Genomic DNA, 13,199 nt, shown 5'->3' on the forward strand with positions numbered 1-13,199 from the left:
CATCGATGATAAAATGAAATCTGTCTATTAGATACCAAAGATAATAAGAAGAAAATGGTTGATATTGGTTGTGTGTTGATGCTAACTGAGTTAATTTCCTCTGTTTCTGGTCAACTGGTAGATTGTTTGATTTCATGTAATTATACATAAAACTGCCAATTGTTTTTTCATCTGTGATAATATCTAAGTTTCTTATTATCGGTAAAAAGTTTATGTAATCATTAATGTATTTTTCATCAATGTGACCCTTTACTTCAGCCACGAATAAAGTATTTTTCTTCTTAATTATTCCCAGTGCTTTTGCTTTCTTTGTTGCTGTATCACAAATGATAACACCATTCAATCTTCCCGGCATATACATTTTATGGTCAGTATATTGAATGAAATCATGAGGATTAGATGAAAATGATGAAGGATATAATGAATTAAAGTCAACACCAACGAAATGAGTCATAATGTTGGAAGTGTCCTCATTTGATACAGTTTTAGTTTCTGGATTATATGAAAGTTTATTAATGTGCGTGATTCCTTTAAGATTAACACGATGTTGAACATTTGATAAACCACCAGTAATTCCATTACGGAGAATGTGATAAGCTTCAACTGAATCTAAAGTCATTGGTAAATTATTTTTTAATGCATAATTTCTTAAATTGATTCTTAAACGTTGAACATCTTCATCTTTATTTGATTTTACGACATTGCAATAACAACACATTAACTGACAATTTTCTTTAGTATGTGGTTTTTCATTATCGATTCTATCCAATGTTGGTTTATTTGCATATGTAAACGCTTTACCACACATTTTGCATTTAGATGAAAGGATTAAATCGTGATAGTATTGAAAATCATCCATTGAAACATTATTTTTAGTATCCCTTTCTGCTTTTTCATCTTGTTTCTTATATGATTCAATTTTATATTTCCAATACTTTTTCGTTAATTCAAAACTTGATTCTATCTCTTCCTCAGGATATTTTTCATTAGGATTAAAGTCTTTATATGCTAAAGCGTAACGAATCATTGAAGCATTCGATGATAAAGAAAGATTATGAAGCATGTCAATTTTATAAACAAATGTTTCTTCATAATTTTATCAATTGGTCAATCATAATTTCAACATCTTTATTGCAATAATGAATAAAATATTCTAATCTATTCTTAAAGTTTTTAGCATCATTGAGATATATTTGATAATCACTATCTGATATAGTTTCTTGGTTAATGCTGAATAAAATGAATCTTGAGTGAATGGTTCCACTTTATATAATTCTTCTTCGTAATTTTCCCATGTGATGAATTGATAAGGGAAAAAGGATTTAACACGTGATTTATTGTTTCCGAAATCTTGAGTGAATTGGTCTAATGTCCCACCCGCTATATAATTTCTGATGTCAATAAATCTCAATTCATATGGAGTTTTGTTTTCTTTACAATGATTTGCTTAAATTGTGAAGATGAACCCAGCATTGATTTTATTTTCCATTTTGCAGTGTTTAAATCACGAAGAATTAAATTTAAATCAAACTTTCCCGAATTAAAACCTATGATATTCACTTTATTGAATTCCTCATCTAGAAGTTCTTTAAATGCTTCCTTCTGTTTTTCATTTAATGTATGAGACAAAGTCCCCGCCGTTTGGTCCGTTTGCGACTTCATTAATTCTTCATATTGTTCAATATTTGATTTAGCAACTAATGAACAGGTTGAAAATAAAAACTCAATCCAATCAGAAATAAAAGAATCACTCGAAGTTAAGCAAAAATTCCTCGTATATGTTTTATCATTTAATTTAACCGTTGATGATACCATGAATGGTTTTAAGTAAGCTTCAAAGTTGCACACTCAGAAAGTTGTAATTCTTCTTTAGTCTCTAATGTTTCAAAGTCAAAAGTAATATAATATCTTGTCGGTTTATAATATTTGCAAATTGTGAGCTAATAACCACTGATATATCTTCTGTTTCGTAATATGTGGTGCATATGGTTGCTGTGTCTTTTGCAATGAACGTCTTGAATTAATCTTCCATTATTTTCTTTACATTTCTCACAATGCTTTAAAAATCTTCTTTGGTTTTTCCTTTCTGGATCATCACGGATAGAATAAACTTCTTCTTTACAATATGGACAAACTCTATAGCCGGTGAGTGCTTCAACGTCTGTTATTCTGTCAGCGTGAAGTTTTCCACATGGACTCTGTGTTAATAAAATATTTACTGTTTCAAATTCTGGATCTATCATTATTGATTCCACTAATGGAAAGTCTACCTTATTTATGTCCACGTCTTCTGGTTGAGGATCACAATAATAGAAATCAATATTAACATTTAACATTCTCGCTAATCTCTCACTTTCTGATGAAATGTCAAACCCTTCATATGAATCTATTGCTTCATTTAAATAACTTCTACGAGTTTTAGGATTAACACCATCAGGAATGTTATAGAAGCGTTTAAATAACCTTCTACCTTCTGCTCTAATTTGATTATCATTCATTTTAGCTGTTCCGTTTTTGTTCATTTATGTAAGAATAAAAATTAAATAAAAATAAAGTTTATTCTTTAAAGCCCATAAAATGAATTAAGAATACATAAATTTTTATCATCTGCGACGTGACGAATACATTTTAATTTACTCAAGAATGCATACCCTGATACATTAAATCTAATTCCTGTCTTATTTAATTTCACAACTTTGAAAAGGAATGTATGAATAGCTATAAAATGATGAGAAGATGTTTTATGGGTTGCTTCCATTTTTTCTGAAATAAATGAATAAATATAATGCTTATACGTTTTCATATCTTTTATATTCTTAATAACGAATGGTATAGACCTTTCCACTTCGTCTTCCTTCGGTGCTGTTCTTTCATATGAAACATTATTGGTATCTTCAATAATGAAACCACAATCACACAAAATTTTATATGTTCCAATGGTTTCTTTTGATATTTTATCTAATAAATCAAAAACTTTATCAACACCCGTGCATTTATTTAAATAATAATTTGTGTAAATATCATGATCTTCTTTCTTAATCGTATTAGTTGCATATGTCACGTTTTTAAGAGCTTTTTTGAATTTCTCAGAATCGAGAGGGGGTGAAAGTAAGATACAAGGGTATTTTTCATTATCAATAAATTGTAACTTATGTTTACGAATAAATTTAGTACCTTCTTCTGAAAGTGTTTCGTCTATTTCACCATCTAATAAATTTTGTGTTGATTCTGAGACATAATTTTTATATCTTTCTTCATGAGATTTCTGAACTGCTGATTCTGAAGCTGGGATATTCATTAAACCCTCTACTTCATTTTCATTATATTTTTCAACTTCTCTTAATTCCTTAATTTTTTCATCTATTTCATCTCTTATTTTTTCCAGTTTTTCAATTTCATCGTATTCATCATCTTTAATCCGTTCTTCATAATATTCAGGGAAAACATCAGGTTCTTTAGGTTTTTCTTCTTCAGATGTGGGATATAAGAAATTTATAACATCATCTTTATTCATTTTTCCATCATAATCTAAATCATTTAATAACTCGGCAAATTTTTGACAATTTCTTAAATAATATTTACTAACTTCATAACACATCTCATCTAATATATCCTTTATTTCCTCGTTTGTGAATCCTAATTTTTTAACGTTGTTAGTTTTGACGCTCATTTCATACGAATTAAAAATAAATTATTCAAAAATGTAAGACATGAATTTTTAAAGTTTATTTTTTTTATTTTTTATTTCATTATGGTAGTGAATCTTTCATTCATGAAAATAATTATTTCTAATTTCTTTTACTCTCTCGTACATACTAGATTTGAAGAATTCAGAACATTTCCCATAATCTCCTAAATGTTTTCTTATCCCTAACGTGTGCCAGTTATTATATGAAACTGTATAAACTTTATCTTTATCTTTGCATCTTTCATCACTTCCAATATATTTATATTTCAATTTTGATTTATTGGTTTCATATTCATTAGCGTTTAATAATTTACAGTCTTCCTTTTTAAATTGATGTTTAAGATATTCAGGATTTAATACTCTACGTTTACATGCTCCTAACTTAGTTCTAAAGGTTTTTCTACAAAATTTAGGAATTCCATCCTCTTTAATGTCATCAATGATTTCCATTTCATTATTTTCAATTTCTTCTTCTCGTTTATGAGGTCTTTGATTATGACTCCATTGATTCCATGAAATTAAATATTCTTTATCATTATATTTATACCTCATTAGCTTATTTTGGCTTTCATATTCATTTAATAATTCACAGTCTTCATTTTTAAATTGAAGTTTAACCCATTCAGGATTTAAACAATGTTTAATTAATCGCGGAATATCTGACATCATCTATATATAGCTTCTTTTATAAAAGATAAAAAAATAAATTATTTTAAAATTAATGTTAATTTTTTAAATGATTTATAAATAAATATATTTTAATGCATCGTCTATATATAGATGTAACAAAAAAAGTCACACAACCCTTCCTATCCTACTACTAATAAATGTGAAAAGAAAGAAAATTTCATAAATCAATGATAAATATGAAAAGAAAGAGAATAAGTTTCATGTTAACATCAGAACAGTGCTCAACTAAGAATTTGACAATTTCTATCGAATTCGCTTTGATTGCAATGCTAAGAGGGCATTCAATAATATCGAGAGAATTTCATAAAGCAATGATAAATGTGAAAAGAAAGAGAATTCTATAAATCAATGATTAATATGAAAAGAAAAAGAATCATATAAAACAATGATAAATATGAAAATAGAGATAATGTAATAAAACAATGATAAATGTGAAAAGAAAGAAAATTTCATAAAACAATCATATTTGTTGGAAATCAAATGGATTGTTATTTCATCTGATTAAATTTAAATGAAATTGATTGATTTTCTTTGCAAATTGATTGTTTAGGAAAATTCATAAATAATCTTGAAAAATATTGATAGAATAGCACATAATGGCATTATCGAGTTATAACATTGTGCAATGCAGGTTTTGATTTAGATATCTCCCTTTGATATTAGAGTGCAACAAAAGTTCAAACTCATTCCTCAAAATTGAATTATAAATGTTTCAAATAGAATAAATGAAAATATAGTACTAAATTGCATGGGATACTTTTTTATTTCAGACTTTAGAATTTTTGAGATAGCTTCTGAATGTAGATTTTATTGAAATATAATTAAAAAAAATATAGAAAATATTGAACTATAATATTTCACATATAATACAATAGAGAAAATTTTTACGATAAATAATTTAATTCCATTTTCTCAATTTTTTGAATACTGTAAAGTATTTAAAATGGTTTTATTCAATTTTAATATTTAATTCAATTTAAAAATTTCATCAAATAGATATTTTAAAGATGAAAAATAGGAATTTTTTGTTTCAATATAATATTATACACATAATTTAAAAAAAAATAAAAAATATATATGTAAATCTGAGTTTTTTATTGTTCATCCGTTCTTCAATCTTCAAAATTTTGAATTCTGCCGAAATTCAATTTTTTTTTCACTATCATTATTCAAATTGAAAAAAATTCAAATTACTTCAATTGATTAATTTTTTATCAATTTATTTATTTATAGATTTTAAACTCATTTATATTAATTGTCAAAATAATTTTCAATTTTGTATTTTCCACAAAAAATTACGCTTATTGTTTTTTCATAATTTATTATTTATCAAGTATTATAGCTGATAAAATTTTTTCTGTTTATTTTTCCCTATTTTTTTTTCAAAATTCTTGATATTTTTAATATTTTTTTTCCCAATATCTGTTAATTTTTAAATTTAAATCATAAAAATATTTATAAAATATAGATATTTTCGTTCATTCAATCTCTATCCCTCATTAATTCAAGTTTTAATTCTAATTACATATCTGAATACATTGATGAATTTCGTTACATATAGAAACAATAATAAATATATGTCTAAAAAATTTAAAATAATTATACATTTTCTTTTATTTTATTTTTAAGAATGCAAAGTTGATCTTCTATAATTTAAAATGTATTTATTATATACTCAATGTTATGTGAATTTTTGCAAATTAAATTTATATTGAATGCATTATAAGAATCGTTTCTTACCTATGCATATACTGATATAATGATATTATGAAGTATATGATGGCATATTTTAATTAATGTCATAATACAAAGTATTTTCGATCATAGCTGTGATCGAAAATATAAAGAGTCCTTTATAAAAAATCAATAGAAATAAACTAAGGTAATTTAAAAGCCTTCAAAACAGAATAATGAGGACATTTCTTACAAAAATCTCCTTTCAGCGCCAAAAACTTTATATATAAGTAAACCAAGATATGTACTCTCTCGAAATTGATTCTTATACTTTTAAATAAAAATCAGTTTCGATTTTTTATCGAACGATTAAAAATTTAGTCAATAAATTTAATGCTATTATCTGAAACCAAGGGTGACACATCATCATTAGATGCTGCCCCTCATGAATATGATGCTGTGACAGAGAATTTTGGAAGCGTATATTCACGAAGATCACCTAATTATAAAACATCAGCGAGCAAAGGCGGAAAGCGATTGCCAGATTATGCGTTCGAAAAATCGGAAATGGCTACAGATATTGAGTATCTAAGGAAGCAACAAAGCTTAAAAAATGAAAAGCGAGATGAACTTGAAAATGGAGGCCACGGAAAAAGAGCAAGAAGTTCAGCGAAATGCCCACCAGAGTATATCGAACCCAAAGTACAATCACCTCCTCGAGATATTAGAAAAATACCTGATTCCGAAATACAAAATAAATCTTTACTTAAAAAGCCAGAACCAAAGTCGGTTCCTACCACTCCTATGCTTGATTCCATAAATACTTCATCAAGGCCAAAGCCGATTGTACAATTTAATGTGGCCCCACAAGCAGCAAGAGATGTATTTAGACCTCCTACTCCAATTCCATTTATGCCTAGAGTTAATTCATTGCCATATGTAGGCGCTCCAGATGATCCATTCGATTTACCAAACGTTGAAGATAACTATAATTTACAAACTTCCATAGGAGAAGACGCATTTGATTTGTCATACAGTAACACACCAATAGTATCTCGATCTAACTCTATTTCGCAAAAATCAATTCCACTAGATTCGGAATACCTTCCTCCATTAGAATTAAATTACCCTCAATATCCTCGTGTTGAATCTCCATTATCACCTAGAAGTTCTCCTTCAATCAGAGAAAGGACACCAATAGATGAATTATTTCCAATACGAAACAAAGCCCCTGTATACAAAAGAACTTGGTTTATTGTTATTATGATTCTTGCATTACTTTTGCTTATTCTCTTTTTCTTGTAAATTTACTGTTTTATTTTAAATTTTTCTCATAAGATCTCTTGTCCTATATATCAAAACACTTTTTCTACTAAAATAATCAAAATACTATGATTTCACAAATTATTTAAAAGAAAAAAAAATTATTAATTATTTATAGCCTGAGGTTCAATTCTGAGTTTGAATTCGGATGTGTCTCCAGTATTGATTTGGACCTCTAAAATTCCTTCTTTCGAGATATGGATTAATGTTTCTTTTCCCGAAAGAATCCACAAAGACTTAACAAGAGGGATGAATGAATGGAAGGAATACGAGCTGTTAATTTCATCTCCTAATCCTCTGAAATCACCTATTCCATTTTTCAGTTCAGCGCTTGTATCGCCAAATGCGCATTTTGTTGTAATTGAAAGCGCCTTGTTAGTAGAATATCCTCTAATGGCTATTTCGTGAGGAGCTCCAACAAGTTTGAAGAGCTCATATAATGCACTCGTTTGAATTGTGGCATTGAACTCTGCAATGATCGGAGGAAAATTGATTTTAGGGAGCGGGACCAAGGTTCTTACAAAACACATGGCAGATGACATTGTTGCTGATATTTCAACTTCAATTGTAACTAGATCTTTGGCTCGTATTATTGTTTCGAATGATGAATTTGAGAAGATTTTAAGACATGAGAGAAATTTGGATAAATTGATAGTCATTCTTACGGGATTAGCTTCGACAAAGCAATATGATGTAAATTTAGCTGCAGGAATAACGATATTCATTGAAACACTTGAATTATCATTAACTTCAAACCGAAACCCGTGTTCATCAACTTCTAGTACTCCTAACTGATTGTGTTGCTTATAAACTGCAGGAGAAATTACACGAATAAGATCTCTTGGAGAATCTGTAGCGCACGAAAACAACATTTTGAATAGTTTACAAAGGTTCCCCAGGGAACTAAATAACCGCCAGGGAAATTTTGGATTTTTCTTGAGAAATATCACAATAAATCAAATAGTGATTATAATATTTCGATCTAAAATCGAAATTTTTGTCATTCTTCAAATGAGAGATACTTTAATTGACACTCTGCTTTGGATCATTGCTTTCATTGTAACTTGTATTGCTTCATTGGAGATAGTACATTCGATCCCCAAGCCAACCAATGATTATTCAAGGTATTGGAGTGAAAATGCAAAATCCACTGAATTTAATGTTTCGGATTGTTGCATAGCGACAATATTCGACTCCTCAACATATAGAAATGCTGTTGCTCTTGGATATTCATTACAACAACTTGGAATTCCTGGAATCAGAGCATATAGCTTCTCACAGAGCTTATTTAGCGATGACCAGCTAGCAATACTGAATCATTTGTATAACTTCACGCACTATTCACCCAGTAATCTAAGCGGAAGCTCTTCAGATGAGTTATATTTTTCGCTTAATGATTGTAATGCCGTTATTGCAGTAAGTCCACGGGGCGTGTTTTATAGTTTTCCATACAAAGCATGCCTTTCACCAGGATTTTCAGCTGTTCCACAAAGCCAAGATATTACTTCGTACGATCCTTCTTTTATTGTCATAAATCCGAATGACAAGCATGATTTCCATAATGTTAGCAAAGGATTCTTGCAAAACCTCCAAGAATGGCATTCATTATCTCCTGAATCCTCAGTTGAAGATTACGAAAACCATTTTTTGGACTTTTGGACTCGGTTTGGTTCTCCAGCATACGTTCATTACGATTCAAGCATGTATGATACATATCTTGCAAATAACAAAAAAGTTGGTACCTCAAGCAGACTATTTGCAATGATAAAGAACATACTAATAGAGACAGATCAGAGTGTCAAAGCTTACTGATTCTATCTTATATTATCTTGCCTTTTTATTGTTAGAATTATCTTTTATTACTTTTTTTTCAGTTATTTCTCTGCTTTTACCGTGTTTTTGTTCAACTTTGACGACACCACACGCTATGTATCTCCTGATTTTGCTGCTCACATGCTGACCATTTCAGTTTCACACTTTTTAATTTGCTATCATTTCAAGTCTTCTTTTATGCATATGATACGAAATGCATATTGATTCTATCTTATATTATCTTGTCTTTTTATTGTTAGAATTATCTTTTATTACTTTTTTTTCAGTTATTTCTCTGCTTTTACCATGTTTTTGTTCAACTTTGACGACACCACACGCTATGTATCTCCTGATTTTGCTGCTCAAATGCTAATAAAAATATCTAATAATTTATATTTTCTTTATCTTTTCTTGCTTAAATCCTTCATCTCTAATTATTTACATATATGCATAACTTATTAAGTAGATGCAATATAACTGGGACCTTTACCCAGCCATAAATCTCCTATCATTGAAACATTACAAAATTAATAAAATAAAACAATTTATTTATTCAAAAAACTGATAATCTTATTGTGGAGGGAGAGGTTGAGCTCTAAACACAAGTTGAACATTAGCAATTTGTGGAAGGTCAACAAATACTTGTGAGAATTGTGGAGCGTCAGCCGCGCCAGCTGGACTGCCGCTGTTCAATTTCTCTTCAAGTTCAGCGACCTTTTCGCGAAGTTCTTGCAATTCATTTGCAATGTTCTTTGGTACTTCATCCTCTGAATCACTTGAGGAGCTTGAAGATGATGAGCCTTTCTTCTTAGAATCTTGAAGTTTATCTTCTAAATCGTTAAGGCGATCATTGAGTTGCTGAATCTTATCTGCTGTGTCGGCGCCAGCTTCCTGAGCAGATTTTTCAGCATCATCTAAGGCCTTTTCAAGTTTGGCAATTTTATCTTCGAGTTGATCCTTAGTATTGTTAAGATCATCCTTTGTGGCAGCATCATCTTGGTTCTTCATTTGTTCTAAAATATTATCTGTATCTTGTCTTATATCTTGGATTTCTTGTGCATGCTTGTTTGCGGTATCGTCTGTCTCATTTTCGAGATTTTCAATGCGATCGGAAAGCTTCTTTTCGACTTCATCAATCTTTTCTGGGATATCGTTTTCTTGTTGAGCAACAGCACTAATTGCTGCAACTGATTGCTGAAGATCAGAAATATCATCGAATCTCTTTTCGTCATCATCTTCATTTCCGGATTGAAGTTGTCTCATTTCATCTTTGAGTTCATTAATTTCATCTTGAGCATTTTGAAGTTGAAGTTTAAGTTGTTCGATCTCATCATGATTCTTTTCAGCATCATTCTGTGCCTGATCTATTCTATCTTGATTTTCTTGGTTATCAGCAATTAATGATTTGAGATCATTGAGTTGCTTAGCCAAATCGTTAATTTGTTGTTTGAGATCTTTTACTTCTTGTGAAGGTTCTGAAGAATCTGAATCAGAAGAATCTGATTTAGTTGCAAAGACCTTTGGAGCATCTTCTGCACCAACTTCAGAAACAGGAGTGTTAGCAAGTTTATCTTCAAGTTCAGATACACGCTTATTAAGTTCTTCGAATTTTTCAGGATCGATGTCGTTGAGAACATTGAGAGTTGTCAAGGCAGCAGGTGAGATTCTGCGTTCTTCATCATCTGAAGAAGAATGACTTGATGAATCACTTTGCAATTTGTTGAGACGTTTCTCGATATCATTCATTCTCTTTTCAAGGGCATCAATATCGAATGGTTGGTCGTTTTCGTCCTTGCCGGAGCAAACAACTGGGGCATCCTCGGCGGCGGACTCGGCAACTGGTGTATCGGCAAGCTTCTTCTCGAGATCGTCAACGCGCTTGGCAAGCTCTGCAAGAGCTGGTGTGTCTTCGTTCTCGAGGGCCTTGAGGGCGGCTTGGGCGGCTGGGCTGATGACTTCTTCTTCGTCACCCTTGTCCTCGCCCTTGTCGCTGGAGCTGCTGCTGCTGCTGCTGGACTTCTTCTTGTCGGCAAGCTCCTTAAGCTTGTCTTCGAGATCGTCGACCTTCTTCTTGAGATCGTCGGCATCCTTGGCCTTCTCTTCGAGATCGTCGACCTTCTTCTTGAGATCGTCGGCATCCTTGGCCTTCTCTTCGAGATCGTCGACCTTCTTCTTGAGTTCGGCAACTTCGGCTGGGTCGGCCTTGGCTTCGTCTTCGTCCTTGCCGGAGCAAACAACTGGGGCATCCTCGGCGGCGGACTCGGCAACTGGTGTATCGGCAAGCTTCTTCTCGAGATCGTCAACGCGCTTGGCAAGCTCTGCAAGAGCCTGTGGATCTTGATCGTCAAGAATCTTCAATGTTGTCTTAGCAGCTGGACTGATAACATCTTCATCATCGCTGTTGTCGCTTGAGCTGCTGCTAGACTTCTTCTTGTCAGCTAGATCCTTGACTTTGTCTTCGAGATCATCAACTTTCTTCTTCAGTTTGGCAACTTCGTCTGCATCGGCTGGGTTGGAAGCAAAGCCGGATCTTGGTTGGCCTTCAGAGTCATCGAGGATCTTCAATGTGGTCTTAGCAGCTGGGCTGATCTCATCTTCAGAGTCGGATGAGCTGCTAGAATGATTCTTGCCATGTGTATCCTTAAGCTTGTCTTCGAGGTCTTCTAACTTCTTCTTGAGCTCATCGATCTGATCTTCATCATTCTTAGCCTTTTCTTCGAGATCATCGACACGCTTGTTGAGATCATTGACATCGTTAAGAGCGTCGGTTGGGTCGATGTCGCGGGTGGCACAAACAACTGGAACATCATTGGCCTCGTCTTTATCAACTGGTGTATCGGCAAGCTTCTTCTCGAGATCGTCAACGCGCTTGGCAAGCTCTGCAAGAGCTGGTGTGTCTTCGTTCTCGAGGGCCTTGAGGGCGGCTTGGGCGGCTGGGCTGATGACTTCTTCTTCGTCACCCTTGTCTTCGCCCTTGTCGCTGGAGCTGCTGCTGCTGCTGCTGGACTTCTTCTTGTCGGCAAGCTCCTTAAGCTTGTCTTCGAGATCGTCGACCTTCTTCTTGAGATCGTCGGCATCCTTGGCCTTCTCTTCGAGATCGTCGACCTTCTTCTTGAGATCGTCGGCATCCTTGGCCTTCTCTTCGAGATCGTCGACCTTCTTCTTGAGATCGTCGGCATCCTTGGCCTTCTCTTCGAGATCGTCGACCTTCTTCTTGAGTTCGGCAACTTCATCGGCGTCGGCTGGGTTAGAGGCAACGGTTGATGTTGGTTCGCCATCAGAGCCGTCAAGAACCTTTAATGTGGTCTTGGCTGCTGGGCTGATTTCATCTTCGTCGTTGCTGTTGTCGCTGCTGCTGCTGCTGGACTTCTTCTTGTCGGCAAGCTCCTTAAGCTTGTCTTCGAGATCGTCGACCTTCTTCTTGAGTTCGGCAACTTCGGCTGGGTCGGCCTTGGCTTCGTCTTCGTCCTTGCCGGAGCAAACAACTGGGGCATCCTCGGCGGCGGACTCGGCAACTGGTGTATCGGCAAGCTTCTTCTCGAGATCGTCAACGCGCTTGGCAAGCTCTGCAAGAGCTGGTGTGTCTTCGTTCTCGAGGGCCTTGAGGGCGGCTTGGGCGGCTGGGCTGATGACTTCTTCTTCGTCACCCTTGTCCTCGCCCTTGTCGCTGGAGCTGCTGCTGCTGCTGCTGGACTTCTTCTTGTCGGCAAGCTCCTTAAGCTTGTCTTCGAGATCGTCGACCTTCTTCTTGAGATCGTCGGCATCCTTGGCCTTCTCTTCGAGATCGTCGACCTTCTTCTTGAGATCGTCGGCATCCTTGGCCTTCTCTTCGAGATCGTCGACCTTCTTCTTGAGTTCGGCAACTTCGGCTGGGTCGGCCTTGGCTTCGTCTTCGTCCTTGCCGGAGCAAACAACTGGGGCATCCTCGGCGGCGGACTCGGCAACTGGTGTATCGGCAAGCTTCTTCTCGAGATCGTCAACGCGCTTGGCAAGCTCTGCAAGAGCCTGTGGA

The 13,199-nt window shown here is 33.7% G+C and overlaps 4 protein-coding genes and 1 pseudogene across 5 annotated transcripts, besides 1 other annotated feature; 2 read left to right on the forward strand and 3 right to left on the reverse strand.

Moving 5' to 3' along the window:
• Nucleotides 1-56: 56 nt before the first annotated feature.
• Nucleotides 57-2,522, reverse strand: TVAGG3_0347100 (annotated as a pseudogene). Its single transcript has one exon. A coding segment is annotated over exon 1 (2,466 nt).
• Nucleotides 2,523-3,243: 721 nt separating this feature from the next.
• Nucleotides 3,244-3,706: a mobile genetic element.
• Nucleotides 3,707-6,445: 2,739 nt separating this feature from the next.
• On the forward strand, nucleotides 6,446-7,397 carry TVAGG3_0347120 (uncharacterized protein; the record flags this gene model as incomplete). The annotated part of the gene is made up of 1 exon (XM_001303764.1): nucleotides 6,446-7,357. One exon carries the CDS (start codon nucleotides 6,446-6,448, stop codon nucleotides 7,355-7,357), a length of 912 nt encoding a protein of 303 aa, XP_001303765.1.
• Nucleotides 7,398-7,479: 82 nt separating this feature from the next.
• On the reverse strand, nucleotides 7,480-8,247 carry TVAGG3_0347130 (cell cycle checkpoint protein RAD1 family; the record flags this gene model as incomplete). The annotated part of the gene is made up of 1 exon (XM_001303765.1): nucleotides 7,480-8,247. The coding sequence occupies one exon, from the start codon at nucleotides 8,245-8,247 to the stop codon at nucleotides 7,480-7,482; it is 768 nt and encodes a 255-aa protein (XP_001303766.1).
• Nucleotides 8,248-8,386: 139 nt separating this feature from the next.
• Nucleotides 8,387-9,187, forward strand: TVAGG3_0347140 (uncharacterized protein; the record flags this gene model as incomplete). Its single annotated transcript, XM_051230961.1, has 1 exon — nucleotides 8,387-9,187. The coding sequence occupies one exon, from the start codon at nucleotides 8,387-8,389 to the stop codon at nucleotides 9,185-9,187; it is 801 nt and encodes a 266-aa protein (XP_051100691.1).
• A 527-nt stretch (nucleotides 9,188-9,714) lies between these two features.
• TVAGG3_0347150 (apolipoprotein family) lies at nucleotides 9,715-12,031 on the reverse strand (the record flags this gene model as incomplete). The annotated part of the gene is made up of 1 exon (XM_051230962.1): nucleotides 9,758-10,933. One exon carries the CDS (start codon nucleotides 10,931-10,933, stop codon nucleotides 9,758-9,760), a length of 1,176 nt encoding a protein of 391 aa, XP_051100692.1.
• Nucleotides 12,032-13,199: the final 1,168 nt, after the last annotated feature.

The sequence above is a fragment of the Trichomonas vaginalis genome, chromosome V, assembly GCF_026262505.1.
Source record: "Trichomonas vaginalis G3 chromosome V, whole genome shotgun sequence".
In the NCBI taxonomy this organism is placed as follows: domain Eukaryota; phylum Parabasalia; order Trichomonadida; family Trichomonadidae; genus Trichomonas; species Trichomonas vaginalis.